Source organism: Mya arenaria, chromosome 3 (assembly GCF_026914265.1).
Source record: "Mya arenaria isolate MELC-2E11 chromosome 3, ASM2691426v1".
Taxonomy (NCBI): Eukaryota; Metazoa; Mollusca; class Bivalvia; order Myida; family Myidae; genus Mya; species Mya arenaria.
The window spans coordinates 84159277-84180782 of NC_069124.1; the positions used below are offsets into that span (position 1 = coordinate 84159277).

The 21506-nt window shown below is 37.1% G+C and overlaps 1 protein-coding gene across 1 annotated transcript; it reads right to left on the reverse strand.

Annotated features, from left to right (window-relative positions):
• Positions 1-3219: 3219 nt before the first annotated feature.
• Positions 3220-10616, reverse strand: LOC128226350 (serine/threonine-protein phosphatase with EF-hands 2-like). Its single transcript, XM_052936230.1, has 14 exons — positions 10541-10616; positions 10099-10250; positions 9662-9823; positions 9341-9507; positions 8680-8716; positions 8379-8528; positions 8033-8113; positions 7661-7846; positions 7050-7201; positions 6669-6775; positions 6212-6375; positions 5653-5737; positions 3491-3647; positions 3220-3331 (listed from the first exon to the last, which is right to left on the reverse strand). The coding sequence occupies exons 1-14, from the start codon at positions 10611-10613 to the stop codon at positions 3220-3222; spliced, it is 1785 nt and encodes a 594-aa protein (XP_052792190.1). The 5' UTR covers positions 10614-10616.
• Positions 10617-21506: the final 10890 nt, after the last annotated feature.

Consider the following 21506-nt stretch of genomic DNA (forward strand, 5'->3'; position numbering starts at 1 on the left):
CCTCTAAGGTCAAGGTCACACTTAGTGTTTATTCACAATGGAGTGCAGCATATAAGGACATAGAGTAGAAGTTGTCATGTCCTGGCTGTAACTTTCCCATGTATGGACAGATTTTAAAATGACTTGCTACATGTGTTCGACATACCAAGATGACGCGTCGCATGCAAGACCCGTGTCCCTACCTCTTAGGTCAAGGTCACACTTAAGTGTTTATTCACAATGGAGTGCCTCATATAAAGACATAGAGTATAGGTTGTCATGTCCAGGCGGTAACTTTCCCTTGTATGGACAGATTTTAAAATAACTTGCCCCATGTGTTCCACATACCAATACGACGTGTCGCGTGCAAGACCCGTGTCCCTACTTCTAAGGTCAAGGTCACACTAAGGTGTTTATTCACAACAGAGTGCTGCATATAAGGACATAGAGTATAGGTTGTCGTGTCCGGGCTGTAACTCTCCCTTGTATGGACAGATTTTAAAATGACTTGCCACATGTGTTCCACATACCAAGACGACGTGTCACATGCAAGACCCGTGTCCCTACCTCTAAGGTCAAGGTCACACTTAGGTGTTTATTTACAGTGGAATGCTGCATATTTAAGGACATAGAGTATAGGTTGTCATATCCGGGCTGTAACTTTCTCTTGTATCGACAGATTTTAAAATGACTTGCCACATGTTTCCGACATATCAAGACGACATGTCACGTGCAAGACCCATGTCCCTACCTCTAGGTTCAAGGTCACACTTAGTGTTTATTCACAATGGAATGCTGCTTATAAGGACATAATAGTGTAGGTTGTCAAGTATGGGTGGTATGTTTTTATGTTTAGAGGCAATTTAAAATAACTTGCCATATGTATTTGATACGTAAAGGCAAGATCAACTTTTCATGTACTGACCTTGTTCATAGGTCAATGTCACATTCGGGGGCATTCGTCACATACTGAGACAGCTCTTGTTCAGTGTCAACAATTGCTTATAAACATCTATAAACATCATCTGCTCCAAATCAGCATGGACAATTTTGTTGGAACTTCACAGGGATGTTCGGGTAGTGCCATTCAAAATTGTTCAAAGAAAAGAGTTCCCTGCAGAACTGTTGTCGCCATGGCACCTTAAAGGGGAAAAAAATCTTGACAAAAAAGCATGTGGCCTAGAGGTTAGATATTTTGTGTATTTCATTGTCTGGTGGTCGTGTACGAAGTATGTTTAAATTATAGGTTCAAATCTGGACCAACCCCTTTCTTACATACATTTCTTTCATACACAAGTTTCTTGCATACTTATATCAGGAAATCTTTGAAAATCTTCTTGTCTGAAACCATTACGTGTACACCCTTTCTATTTTGTGCGTATCATATAATGGTCCTCTATCAAGTTTGTTCAAATGTAGCTTGGGGGTCAAAACAGGCCCAGCTTGGGGTTACAAGTATCCTAAAACTTGTGTAAGAAACGCATTTTGTTAATATCTGATTTTTATGACTTTACTCAAGATGGAAGGGCAGCAAATCTTTGTTTTAGGGTCAAAACTGCCTCTTTTCAGAGAAAGTTTCTTATAGACTTATATAAGATAAACATTTTTTTTATATCTGATAGTTTTTATATACATGTAAAGTTTACTCTTGAAGCAAGGGGAACAAATCTCGCTTTATTGCCTCCCTTGCTCTTGTAGCTTACTCTTGGAATAGTTGTCTATTTTTAGAAACAAGGGAATAGATATAATACTATTACTACTTTTAATATTCTTAAATATAGTTACATTAAGAGTATATTGCTATTGCTTGGTATTACATCTTGTATACACACAAATTTAAAGATTTCTTTATTTAGGAAAGCTATTCTGTGAACGTTGGAGGTAGAAAAACATACTATTTTTTTGTAAATCTGAAGTGTCTCGATTCATATTTAGAAATTATTTTTGATAATTTAATCAATTTATAAAAACTTGAGATAGGTTAAACTAAAAAATCTTCTTGTCTGATCTTGAAAGTCATTGAGCTAAGATATCATTACTATTTGGACTATTTTTACAACTTCGGAAACAAAAATCATGATCGTTGTTAGATGATATTTTTATGAGTTTCCAATAGACTTATTAAGGGAAAACTTTTAAGATGTTTCTGTTTAAGCTTCACATCAATGAAATTCAAACTCTGTGATGGCATCTTTAGCAACCACATGCTTCAAGTCATGTCAATGTGCAGGCATCTTTTCAAGTCATGTCAGTGTGCAGGCAACTGCATTAAATCCAGTCAGTGTGCAGGCAACAGTACCAAGTCCTGCCAGTGTGCAGGCAACTGAACAAAGTATTGTGAGTGTGCAAGCAACTGAACAAAACTTTGTCAGTGTGCAGGCAACTGAACAAAGTCTTGTCAGTGTGCAGGCAACTGAACAAAGTCCTGTCAGTGTGCAGGCAACTGCTTTTAATCCTGTCAGTGTGCAGGTAACTGAACAAAGTCTTGTCAGTGTACAGGCAACTGAACAAAGTCTTGTCAGTGTGCAGGTAACTGAACAAAGTCTTATAAGTGTGCAGGCAATGGAACAAAGTCCTGTCAGTGTTTAAACAACTGTATCAAGTCCTGTCAGTGTGCAGGCAACTGTATCAAGTCCTGTCAGTGTGCAGGAAACTGTATCAAGTCCTGCCAGTGTGCAGGCAACTGTAACTAGTCATGTCAGTGTGTAGGCATCTGTATCAAGTCATGTCAGTGTGCAGGCAAAAAGTCCTGCCAAAGTAATGGAAAAAAGTCCTGACAGGGTGCAGGCAAAAAGTATGCCGGACGCACGGACGGACAGTGTGATTTGGTTATTCCCATCTTCTATGGCATTAAAACCTACCAGCCAGATGACGCTGAACGTGGCATCAGTTTGGAACGGCCATCAATGAGTATCTTAATTAAATGTGGCAGCTGTGATTTTAATATTGCATTACAATTCGCAAATACTTCTTGTTTGTTACCATGACTTTTAATGAATGAGAGTTGGTTAACCGTGCAATGTGGTGGAACATTATAGTGTTTATTTCTTTAAAAGGAACAATAAATCAAATACACTTATACAATTAAATATGTACATGTACACTAACATGATAAGGTCTCGTATATAATTTTATGTGCATTATACATGAATTTACAGCCATTAAATGTCACTGAGTCTGTGCAAATGAGAAAAACTTGTATTAATACTGGTTAATCGAACAGAAATAAGTTCAAGGAAACTAAGCCTCTTGACCGGCACCCGCAATGTCTGGCGCGTGTATGATGACGTCATCATTAGAATTGTCTCGTGTCACTTTTCTTGTTTGGTCCTTACCGAGGTTATCAACAATTCTGAAACAGGCGAAACAAAAGACGCTCAACATAAAAAATGATAAGAAACCTAGTTAGTTGTTTACTACGACGTGTTCGTTATAAAAATGGTCTGTAAATGATTCATTTTTTTAAATATAGCGACCAGGACCTCTACGGAACATTTATGTGTAGAATTACCTGAAAGCCTCTAGGAACTCGTTGAAGTCTATGCAGCCGTCGTTGTTTAGGTCGAGGCTGTGGGCAATGTCACTGATCTCCGCCTCTTTCAGCCGGATGTCAAGCTGGCGTGTGAGGATCGTCAGCGCGTCTTCAAACTCCTGCATCGAGATGTGACCTGAAAACACGTCTCGTCCGTCATACTTAATTGTCGAAATGACGTTAGCAATTATGGTGTACCCCGACCGCAATCTAGAGAACAGATCTAGCTATTACTCGTGCTCGAACTAGAATTGAACGCCTTATTTGGTGACTTTCATATAAGTATTGGGAATGAAAACGAATAGCAAAATTGATAATTCAATACTCGGTATCGTTTGATCGAATATTTGATTACCAAAATGAATATTTCAGAACTTCAAGTTTCATGTAACTATTATGATTTGCTATACCGTAGGCAAGACCGTTTTACCGTTCTTTGTAGATGGTACTCGACTTCATTGTACTCCCAGGCAAATCAACGGACACTCTTTTACACCCAGAAGAACCTCTAAAATCCCCATTTCACAAGAAAAAAAATATTAAAAATTGTAAAAAAATCGTATTTGTAAACACGAAGATTGATCGGCGAAGACCGTCTTTCCCGGTTGAAAGACCTTCTACGCAAACGGAGGGTCGGCCGTACGGTACACAATACTCGCCGAGAGGGGTATCTACTTTTCGATAATATGCATTACCTCAAAGATTCCTCTAATGTACAGGAAAGTCAACATGTGGGTGTATAGGGCAACTCCATGAGTGGAATGATCCATTTAAATGTATCGAAAACATGAAATTCCTTCTTTAGCCTGTTATTGAAAACTTAGTGTTTATTTACCCGACGATGGGTTCCTAATTGACATATGAAGCGCGTGCAGTTTATTGTCATCTCGCTCACTCCTTGCAAATCATTTTAAATAAACCCGACAAACGAACTTTATACATAACAACAGTTGCAAGCAAAAGGTTTATTATTTTATTTATTCAACAACAATTAAAAAAAGAATATTCCAATGCCGGTTTTGACGTTCGAATACCAAACGGATGTTCGATCGAATAGCACAAAAGGCATTTTATTTTTCAATACATAGCTGAAACATTTTGGAGCATTCCCAACAAACTATTTTTTACTCTTTAATAGCATGCAGATTTGGGGTTATAAATAAATTGATACCATAAAGGAAGTTCAAAAGATTTTTCAAGAAACATTTGTAAATTAAAAGAACTGCGTATGCATGTACTACTCTGGTAGAATGTGGTCGTTTTCCTCTGTGCGCTACGTATCTTGTTAATTGCATTAAATACTGTTGTTAACTATTAACCAGGTCTAATTATAGACACCCTAAAAACTGCTACACAGTGTTAATCTCGCTAGATGACGCCGAGCGAAATTATACGGCATCCAACATCAAAACTTTGTTATTTACATTCGGGTTTGGAAACATTTGGTTTGAACAAGATGTATTAGATATATTTATATATGATTATGCTTTTAGACAACGATTGATTGACTGTTTCGTCCAAAACTGGCATAATGGTGTTAGTAATTTTTCAAGGTGTCACCATTATATATTATTAAATACAGAGATGTACCTACATCTGTAAATTCCATTAAATTATAAGACTGCTAGATTTCGCGGTTCAAACCATTAACTAAACATGGAATTTTGTAGATATATAATTACTCCATCAGATTAGAGACATTGCACTATGTATTGTCTAAATCAATAAATGTATTTGGCATTTAGCGGTTGTGAAAAGCATGCATTCTTTAAATGTCCTTAATTTAATATTATTCGTAGATAATATCTTTTTAATTGATTATCATCTGGTAATAATTTAAATGAGTTCTACTATTTTAATGTCTGCTGAAAATGATAATACAAAGTTAAAGTAAACAATCTATGTATACCATCTGTTAAACATGATAAATATGTTAATCTTATGTTGCAACTACAATACTATGTTTTTGTAGAGTTTGTGTATTTTGGGTCGGTAGTCTTTGTTTACTTGAATAAACTGAATTGAATTCATTTGAATGTTATTAAGCAGCTGATGCGTGGTTTAAATAATGTAAGTCTTTCGTCTTGTTGGTGGTCCTGGTCCATCAACACCAGCATTTATTAGTATAAGTGTCATATTACCAGAGTGATCGGTGTCTATAAGGCGGAAGATTGTCTCCAGGCTGTTCCGGTGCTTGTATAGTGTCTCCGTGATTGACGGACCGTTCTGGGAAAAATATATGTTGAAAAAATACTTAATATGAAAGACAGCCAACTTCATTTAAAACAAAAATTATAAAGTTATACCTAGGCAACGGAAATGAATGAAGGACCACACAAAACAGAAATCAAATTTGAAATCGGTTAATTTCCACCCAAACAATAAGTAAAGAAATGTAGGTTTTTAACTTTAATGATAGGTCGAAATGATGTAGTTCTTTCATTCCAAAATCATAACTTTCAAAATCATAACTGGGCATTCCGTACGGAGATGTGTTTCATTGATGTCGCTTTATTTTGCAATTTCGGCTTTCGACTTAAGCACTGAATATGCTATCATATGTACATTACATGAAGTGTATTACTTATTTGTATTTAATAAGGTTTATTGAATAAATTGTAACTGGCTAGCTTTAATGGATGTTAAGATAAGAACTAATACAGCACCAGTTCTGCTCATTGCCGAGCTGTTATTACCTACCCCGCTGTATTTGTGTTTCACCTCCAGCTCCTCAAACGTGCTTTCGTACATGACGTCACCGTTGTTGTCACACTTGGCAACCTTCGTCTTCAGCATTCTCCATGGTAACTCCATTTCCAGCACCGTTTCCATGGCAAAACACCAGTCACTGCTCGACAACTTCCCTATAACCAGTATTTTCAACCACCAGTATAATTCACCAACGGAATCATTATAATAATCAATGGGTTCACGTATCTTTCAGCATTTCAAGAGCCTTAAGTACAAAAAAATTAATGATACCGTCATTACACATTTCTATGAACTTGAAAATATAGCGAACAATAATTACCTTTGTAATATAAGTTTGTAAAGAGAAGTTTTAACCATGCAGCTTTCTGACGAGTAATAGAATTCAGTAAAAGTCGTCAGGGAGTACAAAAACACTAACTAGCCCAAGGATAGTGCAGAACATTACCTGTGTGATTGAGATCATAATTGGTGAATTCTTTGAGAAGCTCACACTTTGAAGCCAGGATTCTGTCTTTGAGGTCTTGAAGAGCGGACTGCTCGACATGATTGATCCTGGAAAAGTATCATCTAACCAATCATAACGAGACATACTGGTAATTGCAATGTGTCTTCTGAGACTAAAGTAAAAAAAGTAAAAGACTGCTTATATTGTTTTTATAACCTATATTACTAAAATTCGACCCAGTGGCTATTCTCTTGATAATACGTCCTTAGATTGTATATATCATATAATTAAGCCGAGCTCTGTTGTAACGCTAACAATATCATAATTAATTTAAAAAGCAAATGTCCGTTCTTCCACGTGTGTGTGAGTTTAGGGGTGTACCTCTGAGTAAAGGAGACTTTCCTTAGTGCGGGGCTGTGGGCGGACATGTACTGGACGACCCGGCACTCGAGCCCCGACCCCTGGATCCGAACGTACGCCCCTAGGTTGCTCCCCATCTCGTAGTAGTTGGAGGCCGAGAACACCGTCAATACCTACCGGGAAAGAGAAGAGAAGTTTCAGCGCCAACAAACTTCTCCGTAGCTTCTAAAACTACCCTTGCGGTTGTCAAGCTCCAAACCTCTAGTCAATAAAGTTTTAGTCAAAGAAAGGCGATGCCAATTTCTACCATAAAACAACATTTTGTAAAATAATATATATATATATATATATATATATATATATATATATATATATATATATATATATATATCCACACCAATGTGATCGAATGGGTTAAAAGGTGCATTCAAACGCAAAACTATTATCTTTATGACAATGATCAATTTTAACGTTTTCTAATATATATATTATTATTATATATAACAACATTATGTAAAATTATCGATCGTACGAAGGCAGAATATATAGGTGCACCGCTTTAACCATTCGACTAGGTAACATTGACGTGGCAGGAAAAACCGTCATCGACCCTCCATCGTGACCACACGTACCTGCCCGTTGTGTGTATACTCGTAACCGTCCGACTTGCACTCGTGTGAGCGGATGAGGAGCTTTAAGCCGTTCTGCTGCAGAAAGTTGGCAGTAACGTCTGCCCCGAAATAGGTGCCACCGCCCCGGAAGGTGTTCGGGTAGCAGCCGTCAGCGGCCCGTGGGTCGCTCCACAACAGGTCGAGCACCTGGAAATATACTTATAAATAGTTTTATTAAGATTTTTTTTAAATATGTTCCTCCTGTCAATACAATGACTAATTTATACTTGTATTATTCAGTAGCTTCAAGCATGACAACCGAGGTAATTTTACTTTACATATCAAATCGACCTGGTAATGTAGTTGCAAATGAAAGCAGACGGCCATACGGACCTGTTTCCACTCCAGCAACTCTTCCTGAGACATGGTGCTGATGTCGTCACAACCGCCTGGAGGCTGCAGTGTTGACATGTACTGGGGACAGATATATGTACATTGTGTAAAAGGTAATGTGGCACATTGTGAATACCGGGTATTAACTAGAGTTGAAAAATGCGACGTCATGATTCCACAAGTTCAAATTACCATGTAAGTAAGGCTTCGAGTATGTATTTACTATGCAATTCACTAGTCTAGGGTCAGTATGTTTCAGTTATTTGTTCCAGCTAGGATGTAGAAGATCCAACGAGACATGCTATCTATCTATTAAGAATTCACGAAACAAACGGTCACTCCGTACCCTGTGCCTGTCGATTTTGGCCAACAGTTTCAGATCTGTCGTGTCCGAGATGCCACCATGGCAGACGAGAATCTGCTCGTCAACTACGGTCGCCAGGGGCAACCAGCTGAACACGTCCTTAAACAGGGAGATCACCTTCCGGGAATGTTCCTGTAGGAAAACAATTCCCATATCATATCAATTGGCGTGCGTTATTAAATTTAGCATTTAATTAGGAACATCCATAGCCAGTGAACAATATTATGCTCCGTATTACAGGCTTTTATTAGGCGCAAATGTCAATATGATACCGTCTACTTACTCGATACTTCATTTGTAGCTCCTTCACGAAGCCATATCTGAAATATATTGTATAAACAGACACCTTACTTCCTGTTCAATATATCAAACGGAAATCGTAGAAGCATGTATAGTGAACATATAATTATCGTTTTTGTTGTTATAAAAAAATATGATATGTGTATTCTTAAAGCTGCACTCTCACAGATTGAACGTTTTGACAACTTTTTTTTATATTTTGTCTTGGAACGATACAATTTTTGCGAAAATCCATGGAAACCAGTGATATAAGACTGCTGACAAAAATAGATCGAACATTTTTATATTTAAGTTCAAAAATTAATGTTTTATTTATTTTTCTTAAACCGTTAATAACGGTTAACGCCATAAAAAATTAATTTTCGAACGGAAATATGCAAATCTGTGATCTGATCTTTTGTCAGCAATCTTTTATCACTCGTTTGCAGATATTTACGCAAAAGTTTTCTCATTCCAAGAATATTTCTTTCTGTAAAAACGGTAAATCTGTGAGACTGCAGCTTTAAAACAGTTAAATGGTCACGTCGCCTTGAAGTATTTCAAAGCAAATGATCTCAAGTTTGAATCAATGCGAAAGCGTGCACACACACTCGAGAGCGCGTACACGTCTGAACACGCGCATATACACACGCGCGTATACGCACCTTATGTTCATAACGTGGTCCTCGTGGTTGCCCCTATTCAGGTAGACCTCGTTCGGGTTCATGAGAAAGCACGAGAAGAGCACAAGCGCAACTTCCGTAGAGAACTGGCCGCGGTCAACGAAGTCCCCGTTAAATATGTACGGGTTGTTGACGGACGGTAGCCCATTCTGGAGTACGGATTCAAGATATAGATACCCTTTATTCAATGTCAATCATCATTTCACATCTGTATTTTTTTCCAAATCTTATAAAGACGTTGATCTCAATAGTATTACGTCATCATTTAAAACGAGAGTTTTCATTTGGGTTCTGTATACTGACCTTATGAAAGATCATGTAGAGGTCTGATAGGTTGCCGTGGAGGTCGCCACACACAGTGACCTGCTTGGAGAGAGATGTGCTGGCGTACCGGATGTTCCCCTGGGCCTTTAACAGCCGCCGCACCTCCAGCAGCAGCTGCACCGTGTATTTGGCGTGCAGCGTCTGTCGGGTAGATAAGTGGCTGACAATGTTATAATTCCGTCTTATTACAGAAAGTCAGAATGAGACTATAATAGCGAGGCAATCGTTGTTATCAATACTGTTGCTATGGTCGTTTCTGCTTGACGTGTTGAACAGTATCTGTCATCGATATTACACCATGATGACGATGACGATGATGATGATGATGATGATGATGATGATGATGATGGTGATGATGATGATGATGATGATGATGCTGATGATGATGATGAAAATGAAATAATGATTATTGTTACCAGTTTTCGTTTGAATGATTGGACCATCTTGTGTAACTGGTTAAGAGTGAGCGGAAAGGTGAGATGGGGGCCCTTGTACGTCTTCTCCACTTCCACCCCATCCAGAAGGTTGTTAAGAGTGTCACCCATCCGGTCCACCATCGTCTGTGTGTCTGCAATAATAAAATCTGTAAAGGTAGAAAACGCAAGCACATTGTCGCTTGAGTATACCAGCTGGTCATTGTAAAATTTCAAAATCTTTGTTCCATGGTAAAGTTACATAAGTAATCATTCGCCATTAACATAATGTGACACGATTGAATGGCATATCTTCTGTTCAGTTAAGATCAAAGTCACCAAATGGTACACTTCTTCACGAATTATTTAGCATGCTCTAATGGAATATGTTCATGTTTTCTACTGAACCTATTCGCCAATGTTTCTGACATAGGCGGTGGCGTACCGTAGATTGAATTTCGTTTGTTTACGTTAAACGCCTGGATGAGCGGCGCCGGTCCATCCCCGTCCGCCACCATGTTGGACAGCATCGCGTTGAAGAAATTATGTAGCTGTAAATCACACGGTTAAATATGTATATATAGTTATTTATACTAAATATATATTAATATACCATAAATTGTAGATCGTTTAACTTCATCGGCTAAATAAACAGAGACATCCATGTGGTTTCTGTGTCGTTCTCTTAAACTCCTCATTTTGCATTACTATCAATATGTGATTTATGCACAGAAATCGCCGATCTGAGTCAGATATTTCTAATTGCATGCTTGCTGCAAACTATGCAGTTTTATCGAACAACACATGCATGTCGTTCTTGTTCAATTTGGTATTAAATCTGATCCCGAGTACCATATACCAACCATGAGTTGGTCCTATTCCCGAGTACCCTATACCAACCGTGAGTTGGTACCATTGCCCGAATACCCTGTAAAAACCGTGAGTTGGTCCCATTTCCCTGAGTACCCTTTACCAACAATGGGTCAGTCCTATTTCCCAAAATCCATATACCAACCGTGACTTGGTACCATTCCCCCTGAGTACCCAATACCAACTGTGAGTGGGTACAATTCCCCTGAGTACCCTTTACCAACAATGGGCCAGTCCTATTTCCCAAATACCCTATACCAACCGTGAGTTGGTACCATTCCCCCTGAGTACCCTTTACCAACAATGGGCCAGTCCTATTTCCCAAATACCCTATACCAACCGTGAGTGGGTACAATTCCCCTGAGTACCCTTTACCAACAATGGGTCAGTTCTATTTCCCAAATATCCTATACCGACCGTGAGTTGGTACCATTCCCTCTGAGTACCCTTTACCAACAATGGGCCAGTCCTATTTCCCAAATACCCTATACCAACCGTGAGTGGGTACAATTCCCCTGAGTACCCTTTACCAACAATGGGTCAGTCCTATTTCCCAAATACCCTATACCAACCGTGAGTTGGTACAATTCCCCTGAGTACCCTTTACCAACAATTGGTCAGTCCTATTTCCCAAATACCCTATACCAACCGTGAGTTGGTACAATTCCCATGAGTACCCTTTACCAACAATGGGTCAGTCCTATTTCCCAAATACCCTATACCAACCGTGAGTTGGTACAATTCCCCTGAGTACCCTTTACCAACAATGGGTCAGTCCTATTTCCCAGATACCCTATACCAACCGTGAGTGGGTACAATTCCCCTGAGTACCCTTTACCAACAATGGGTCAGTCCTATTTCCCAAATACCCTATACCAACCGTGAGTTGGTACAATTCCCCATGTACCCTATACCAACCATGAGTCAGCCAACTTCCCTGAGTACCCTATACAACCGTGAGTTGGTCTTACTCCCGGAGTTCCCTATACAAACCGTGAGTTGGTACCATTCCCCGAGTACCCTATACCAATCATGAGTCAACCTTATTCTTGGAGAACCCTATACAAACCTTGAGTTGGTCCCATTCCCAAGAGTACCCATCCCCGGAGTACCCAATACCAACCGTGAGTTGGTCATGTTCCCGGAGTACCCTATAGAAACCGTTATTTGGTACCAGACCCTAGAGTACCCCTTTACCAACCATGAGTTGGTCCTATCCCCGGAGTACCCTAAACAAACCGTGAGTTGGTCCCATTCCCCAGAGTACCCATCCCCCGAGTACCCTTTACCAACCGTGAGTTGGTCATGTTCCCGGAGTACCCTATAAAACCGTGATTTGGTACCAGACCCTAGAGTACCCCTTTACCAACCATGAGTTGGTCCTGTCCCCCGGAGTACCCTATACAAACCATGATTTGGCACTATTCCCCGAGTTCCCTATACAAACCGTGAGTTGGTCTTTGACCTTTATCCCCGAATACCCAACCCAAACCTCGAAATTGTCCCATACCCCAAAGAACCTAATTTTAAACTGGAGTTGGCCCTAATCCCCGAGTATCTAATGCCACGCTGGAGTTGGTCCTATTTCGCAAATTAAAATACCAAAGTCGAGTTGGTCCTAATGCCACAATTCGCCCAATGGCAATGTTAAGTTGAATGTATTTCCACCCAATACCTACAAGGTCATATTCATACGATTTTCGAGTCTCAACACCAGTATTGAATTGGCCCTATATCAATATTTAGACGTTCCTTTCAATACTACCACAAGTCATAAATATCAACATAGAGTTGGCCCTATATTCCCACCAGTACCCAATACAAAAATTGAGTTTGTCCTATTCACACAAGTAGCCAATACCAAAATTGAGTTTATTCTGTTTCCATGAAAACCTAATACCTAAATTGAGTTTGCCCTTTTTCCACGAAAGCCTTATACAAAAATTGAGTTTGCATTATTTCCACGACTACCCAATACTAATCTTCAGTCGGTCTTGTTTCCATATGCACGAATACCTTGAGTTGGTCCTGTTCCCCCGAATACTCGATTGACTGGAATATATTCCAGGTGCAGCGGCGGCGGATCTCAAGGTTCGCACGATATCGCCGGTACCACTTCTGAATGAGCACTGCTGACCGGATACCTGCAACACACAGGTCTCTCACAAATCTGCGCAACACATCGAACATGGAGAGTAGAGTGTATACTTGTAAAGTAAGGTATTGATCGGTCTGTTTGTTGAGCTTTAACAATGCAATAACGTTGCTCTGTTATGCTGGTCAGCGAAGAAGCTCGCAATATCATCGAATAATATAGAATTGACCTAGGGGATCTACTTACTGTTGGTAGTGCTGTCTGATGGCCGGTCCTTCAGAGAGGGCGCGCATCCCATCACGTGGTTTCCCCGCGAGTGAACATGACCCGGGCTGCAACAAACATACCGGCCGCAAATATGCTGAGTGTTCGCATTCACAAAGTTAGGTAACAATTTATACTTAAAAGAAACAATTTCAAAAACACTGAAATCGACCTAAATACAATGTATACATTATGTCAGAGCGGCTGCCGCCTTGTTATTCAACAACGTTTTAAATGGTTTTGTTAAGAACCTATCTTTATTTTTATTTTATTTTTTAATCCGACATTTTGCCTTTGATTAATTATTAATTGATTGATATCAAGGCATTTGTCAACATGATGATATAAGTTATATAAAATAAATGGGGGGGGGGGGGATAGACATTTCTAAGAGATTATCATGTCACAATACAATTTAACGAAGAAAATAAAATTGAGCAATGTGACAAATTTGAAATAATCTGAATCGCGGCCAGCTGGTTCAAGAGCTCATGTAAACGAACGTTTCTCATACATTTTTAAAACACTCGAAATGAAAATGATTTAGAAAGTAGAATTAAAATGTCATTATTGAAACACTCACCTCTACGCAAATTCCGTGTGAACAAAAGCACCTATACACTTTACGCTATGTTTGTTATTGAAGGATTGTTCAAACATTAATATTGACAGATATCGATATACGATTATATTTTTTTATTCCATAACATTGATCCGATGCGTATACAGAGGCAGGTTACTTCCTTTCGCTGCAAATTATTTAGCGTATGTTGTCTGTTAATTGTGGATATTGTCAACCTCTAGAGCTCTCCACGTCCGTCATTAGCGCGAGTGCTACAAACGGCTATAGGTGTGTGAAATGTTTATGGTTGTTATTGGGTTACCATGGAAACAAATCAATAGGCGATTCCGTATTTATTTGCCGTGTTTCCTCTATACGCCACCTGTTATCTTTTGATTAAAAACATTTTCTAAATAGTTGGTCGGTTTCTTTTTATCATTAAAAGTAATGGATCAGCAAGTCGTAACCTAAGCATTTCTACTTTTCATAAATGTGTCAAAAGAAAAGTATGCCGCGGGATGCCAATGCGTGAACGCGACGTCAGAATTTAATATGGTTCATTGTTGTAGCATCGGGTCACGTGATCAATATGGTTCATTGTTGTAGCATCGGGTCACGTGATCAAAATGGTTCATTGTTGTAGCATCGGGTCACGTGATCAATATGGTTCATTGTTGTAGCATCGGGTCACGTGATCAATATGGTTCATTGTTGTAGCATCGGGTCACGTGATCAAAATGGTTCATTGTTGTAGCATCGGGTCACGTGATCAAAATGTTCCAGCCAACATTATTATCGAAACATAAAACTACATACTATGTTTGATAAAAAAAAAACTTTTTGTACAATTATAAAGATACAAAAAAACAACAACGAATGTCTTGTACCGTTAACTTACAAACCTTTAGACACACTTAATGGGTATTCACTAGCTTGTCCCCAAACGCGTATGATACGGGTTTTTTTTTTATAGACAGACAGACAGACAGACAGTTTATTGACTTACACATAGTACATCGTCACAACACATACATATTATAATACAATTTGTCAACGTGTATGGGCCATGAAAATAAACAATAATAAATACACATTACAACATACAAATATGTAGAAGAAAAAATGAAAAAAGACAATAAATAATAAATGAGAAGGTGAACATGGTTTAGAAATGAAATTAAGTATTGACATTTAGTAAGCTTGATCTTATTTTAAGAGATTCGTTAACAATGATACAAAGTTTTAAGAGTTCCGTTCTGTTAGTTGAATTTATTAACTGGATATATTTAAATACTGACGGCTTTACAATATAGTATTTCTTTATATATTTCCTTCTAAGAGCATCAAAATAAGAACAGATGCATATAAAGTGAAATTCATCTTCGATATCCAAAGAATTACAGCATTGACAATATCTTTCAGCTCTAGGTATGTTATTTCTGGCATATCTATCAGTTTGATTACGAAGCGGATGAACAGATAGACGTAATCGACTAAAGTAAAATATTAAATTTCCTGGTAAAATATCTAAGTAAGTTTCATATGTAAAACATGATTTAACTGTTCTATACATATCCAATACGCTACAATTTTCAACTGTTCTGAACCAATCTTGTTTGAAAGTATCGTATAATCTACACTTGAAAGCTTCAATAAACACAGCTACATCAATATTTAGAACATTATCAAAGACGTGGCTAAAGCCAAAATCATTTAACATTTTTTTAACATTATAAACCAAATTGCGACAACCTTTAGTGCAACAGTACACAGCTCGGTTGTATACTGTTTTGATGATAATATTGTCAGTGGTAACAATCTTGAACCAATATTTTAATACATGAATATATCTATGCAAATACAAAGGGTACTTGCCTAATTCCCCATATACACATGCATTGCGAGTATTAGTTCTAACTCTCAATAATCTTTTACAAATTTTAAGTGAATTCTCTCTATTTCTTTAGATTTAGTAAATCCCCAGACCTCTGCTGAGTAATTTAATATGGAGCCAACAAAGGCGTCAAAAAGTTGACACATAATCTTGGGTTTGAAATCAAAATCATTACACTTGTGAAATAAAACATTCATTGCCTTAAGGGCTTTTCCAATCAAATGTTCCTGGTTCAAACTAAAATTACCAGTATAGTTAAATACAACACCTAAATAATTAAAATCGTTAACCACTTGTATATCCTGACCATTATAAGTCCATCGTTCGTTAGGCAAAAGCCCGCCTCTTTTTCGAAAAACCATAATTTTTGTTTTATCAGTATTTACCTTTAATCCCCAAGCATTACAATAACTTGATAAATTATTAAATTGAATTTGAATATCTTCAGGAGATTTGCCTACAATGGCCATGTCATCAGCAAATAATAACAATATTAAAATAATATCATCTAAGTGCAGACCAGAGTTAACATCATTCTGTAAATACAACTCTAGATCATCTACAAATAAAGAAAATAATAAAGGAGACTTAATTTCTCCTTTGCGTAAGCCAACAGCGTAAGAAAAGAAATCAGAATATGAAGACATTGATTTTATTCAAGATTTGACCTTTTGGAACATGTCGCGAACAATTCTAAGTATTTTCCCTTGTATTCCACATTTGTACATCTTTAACCATAGTGCATTTCTATAAATAGTATCAAAACACTTCATCATATCGACAAAAATAACATATAATCTTTTTTCTCAAACAAATAATTCTGAATCAATGAATAAAGTATAAAAATGGCACCCGTTGAAGATCGCCCTTTTCGAAATCCGAATTGAGGATCCGAAATAATGTTATGTTCGTCACATAATTTATCTATACGTTTATTAATGACAGAAGTGAATATTTTTGATAAGCTACTAACTAATGTTATTCCCCTGTAGTTATTAACATCCGATTCAGAACCTTTTTTTGTGCAGGGGGATAATAATACCTTCCGACAATTGCTCTGGGAAAACCCCCGAATCTAAGGGCGTTTTTGTTGGTTATAAACTGGTTTCGGTTTTATATCGGTTTCAAGAACTGTGTATTTGTTGGAACAGTTTCAACTAAAACCAAAACCAGTTTCAATCGTTTTTTAACGAAAACCGAAACCGGTTTTTGAAACTATCAAAACCCCTACCGGAAGCGGTTTCATCGGTTCGTTCCATCCGAAAACTAGTTTACTTCGGAAACAACATGGCGGATAGTGATCAACTTCGTTTGTTGAAACTCAATCTTTTTTTATAACAATGCCTGACAATGGGCAAATGAGCTAAATGAAAATGGTTACATTAGTAATTGTGTAGCTCAGTAGCTACAGTAGCTCCGCCATATTGTTGAAAATGTACACAAAACCATGCATTTGTTATTTGAAGCAAAACTATCAAAACCGGTTTCGTAACTGCTGAAACCTTTCAAACCAAAACTGAAACTGGTTTGGTATCAACAAAAACGCCCTAATATATTGGTAAACAGGTCACAAATATGCGATGATAAAATGTCAATGGTTTCAATAAAGTATTCATTTAGTAAAAAGTCATTGCCAAATGCTTTACATCTTTTCAATGATTTAACAGCAACTTTAATTTCTTCAACAGAAATAGTTTCATCAAGTTCTGGGAAAACTGTATTTGGTTGATTAAAATCAAATTGTTCATTAAAATCCTCCGCTTCCAAGTTATGATTACCAAAATCATTGTTACTTATATTTTAAAAGTATTTTTGGAATTCGTCGAGAGGAATTTTATTGGATTTGTTGGAACTTTTTGTTTTAAAATGCTTCCAAAAATCTCCAGGTTTACATTTTCTCAGATTTTCGATGTCATTCATTCTTTTCTATAATCAACATTTTTCTTTCTTTTTATAATTGCTTTGTAAATCGATTTAAGGTCACAAAGTATCAGTCGGTTTTCATCGGATTTGCAATTATTAAAAGTTTGAAGTGCCTCTAAATACAAGCTTCGGGCATTTGAACATTCTTGATCAAACCAATCCAATTTATAGCTTGGATTACGAACCGGTTTGGACCCGATTCATCAAAGCTCAGAAAAAGGTTTCGAAGGATGGTTTGCTTGTTTAAAATAATCTGATTTTTAATAAATGTACGAACTTCAAAATTCAATGGCAATTCATTACATATAAGAGTATGAATTATATAATGTAGGAACTGTGGAACTGTATCAAATGGCTATTTTCACTGCAAACTAAGGAGTGAAAATATCAACTTTAAGAACTACTTTTAAAATTCATTGTAGTTATTTCCCTTTGATCAAAATTAAACACTTATGAACTCGAAAATGTTGCTCCAAAATATTTTGAAATTTAAAAAAAAAGTTGCATAAATTTTAATACAGCCATTTTGGAAATAAAGCACTCACCGTTTATTAGAAAAATGGTAATCGTGTATTTTAAAGGTTTTCTTGAGCTTTGAAGGTGAATGTTGGAGCATTTGCTTTCATACAAAAAAAATTACAAACGAAATTTGAACCTAAATACGACGTCATATCATCGTTCATTTTTTTAACTGTTTGTGGTTGTTATACGTGAAACGAACTATCCGGAAAATTTACACAACAATTAACAGATTAACCAATTATTTTTTTTACCCGACCCACGCCTCAAAATTTGTCAACAACCTATCGTGGTAGCTGAAAATACCGGTAGTTTTCTAGTTATAATTGAGACACGCTTATGCCTAGAGACCTCGAACTTGCTACACGCTAGCGAATCAATGGTGTGTGGGCTGATGCACTGGCGCGCGCGCCCTAAATTCGTCCAAGCATATTTTTTTATTACAATAAAGGAGAAAAAATGTAATAAGATACGCCCAAAATGCACCAGTTGTGATTTTTTTTCTGGATGAAGTCACACAAAACCCCACTGCCAACATTTTAAACCAAAAAAATCGGTTCTGAGGGATGGGTTGAAAGTCAAAAGCTTACTCACCTTAGGTTACGCCCAATGTATCGCCAAGTCCTGGATCCGCCCCTGGTGGAGGTCCCTCAAACATCACCAGCACCCTAACTGTTTTGACGTCAGGTGGTCAAATGTCGAGGTCGTGGTGACCTTGAGTTGAAAATCCGATTTCGTTCAATATCTGAAGAATGCTTGTATCCGGGTTCCTCTGTCATCGTGGTGGTGGCATGGCACCACCTGTTACATGTTACAACATTTAGTGGCATGGTAACAGATGACTTGGTATGCTGATGAACTGTCACTGCTTCCTTTTAGTCCTTTTTCAAAAACATTCGCGGCGTCTTTGATGATTGACGAAACGCATTACAGTATGGGGAACTTTTGAATTTTATCAAATCTCATTTTATGTTTGTGGTAATGCAAATTATATAGATAATAAACGTACATGTTCAAGTATAAGTGTTAGATATAATTTTGGCTAGTTGAACTTAAATAATTTATGGCTTTTAAGCCTTTTATGGAGTAACATGAGCTCCTGTCATCAAGCCACTGTGATCGCCATCGCTGTTGCGGCACCACACTTCATTGTCTGTCTTATTTAATCCTTTGAAATTCACAGATTCGTTTACTCTTTTCCCATTTTGTAACCGAAATGTGCATTATCTCTCAGTATCAATAACTTAAAAATGAGGATACAGAAAAAAGGTTACAATACAGTAGATATAATTGTAGACAAAACAGTTTTATTTAAACCAAAATTATTTTCTAATTGTGTTTGCATCAGAGACGAATTCAGAAAATCGTAGTTCGCACTTTTCTAGATTTTCTTTCATGATGGATAACATGTAACCGGACAGTTTTCATTTATTTGGTTTTATTTTGGCAGCGAGAGGCACTGAACTACATAACTGACGCTTGGGAAACAACGACTATTGTCAACTTTTTGGGAATGTCATAAACATTCAAAACAAACATAAATAAAGTTTCATTTTAACACTGACTTTATCTTTATATACCGTTTAAAAGATTTAGCATACATCAACTTGTTATAATGTCTGCAGAAAAACACGATTTAAAAAAAAATGTATGTATTTTTGTTTATTTAAGCCCGGCTTTATTTCTATCGAGCAGTTACGTCACGAAGATGTTAAAGTTGCAGCGCTCATATTTGAAAAAGTATTGTTTAAAGATCGCAAGTATGTACTAACAAAACTAAATGGTTTGATTCGATGCAGCCGCATTACCGCACGTTTTAATGGTACACCTTTCTAGTGTAAACTACCGCACCCACAAACACTCTTTACCTACATGCATCAACGCCGTGCATAATAGAGCCATGCGTTTCTTTCTCGGCGTTGGGAAATATACGCCTAATGATGCTGTTTCAGGCGAAATGGCCTGGGTACCACCGATTATCCGTGAGTGGAAATCTATAGTCGGACATTGGTCTAGGTTGTGTAATACACCTGTGTCTCGTATCAATAAACGAATAGCTCTTTGGGCAAACGGCAAGGCATGTAATACATACAAATCTTGGTTTTATTATGTAAATGAGAAAATGGTAAGCCTTGACTTGGATATATATACTAATATGAATGGCCATGTACCAAAATCCACCGTTGTTAGCCAAATATATGATAAAATGATGTCAGCGTATATCAAAGAGTGGCACGATTCTATTAATAGACCAAAAGGTATACGTGGAAGGGGTGGAAATAAGTTAAGAAACTATTGCAAGTATACAATTAACTATTCTGTTGAAAATTATTGTAAATTGATTATTCCGCCAAAACATAGGGCAGCGTTAAGTAAATTTAGATGCAGGGTAGCCCCTATTCGAGTGGAAACGGGCCGATATGAAAACCTTGCCCTAAATGATCGTCTTTGCCCATTTTGCAATTCTGTTGAATCAGAAATTCATGTGTTATTCTATTGTAAGTTGTATAATAAAATTAATAATATACGAATGCCATTGTTAGAAAAGGCGAACACATTTAATCCATTATTTCGAAGTATGTCTGATATAGATAAGTTGTCTTTTATTTTAGCAAATAACATGTTGTCAAGACTTAGTGCCAAAACCTGCAACGATATTCTTAATTATAGGATGTTTTATTTGTAATTAATGTTGTTGTTGTTTTTTAAACTTTAATTATTGTGTAATTTTACGTTAAGCTAGAAATGAGTGCTAATCAGTTCATCTACGGTCTGACCGGGGTGATATTCGATTTTTTACACCCATTTCGTAAGTATGCACGCTTATGCGCGTTCATGTTTTCAGTATTTTATTTTGTTTGATTTAACTAAGTTTTAAAACAAGATTAGCATTGGTTTCTAGTTTCTTACTTTTGTATATATCGATTTTAGATGTTAAATAAGTAATTTGTAGTTTTATGTTTTGTGTGTGTGTGCTATAGTCTCTTATAACTCATATACTGAGTGGCAATGCATATTTTAATGTATATTTAATAGGTGATGTATATATGTTGTATTGATGAGACTTTAATAAACCATCAAAAAAATACATGTCATGATTTAATCGTTTTACCTGGTTTAAATAAAAAACGGCTGACTGCTGATTAACTGGCATAAATGAATTGGAAAAACTTATTAAAGATATAATTCCTTCTCACCGGACAAAAGCAAATGTAGACCAATATCTATTTATATTGACCAAAGAGCGATACTGCGTTCATAAAATATATAACTGATGACCCAGC

Excerpts from the sequence above, each read along its gene's own strand:
- LOC128226350 (XM_052936230.1), bottom strand. The coding sequence starts at position 10,613 with ATGGTGGCGGACGGGGATGGACCGGCGCCGCTCATCCAGGCGTTTAAC. Across the intron at positions 9,824-10,098 it reads AATCATTCAAACGAAAACTG|ACGCTGCACGCCAAATACAC; the intron begins GTAACAATAATC and ends TCTACCCGACAG. Across the intron at positions 8,114-8,378 it reads CCAAAATCGACAGGCACAGG|TACATGTCAACACTGCAGCC; the intron begins GTACGGAGTGAC and ends ATCTGTCCCCAG.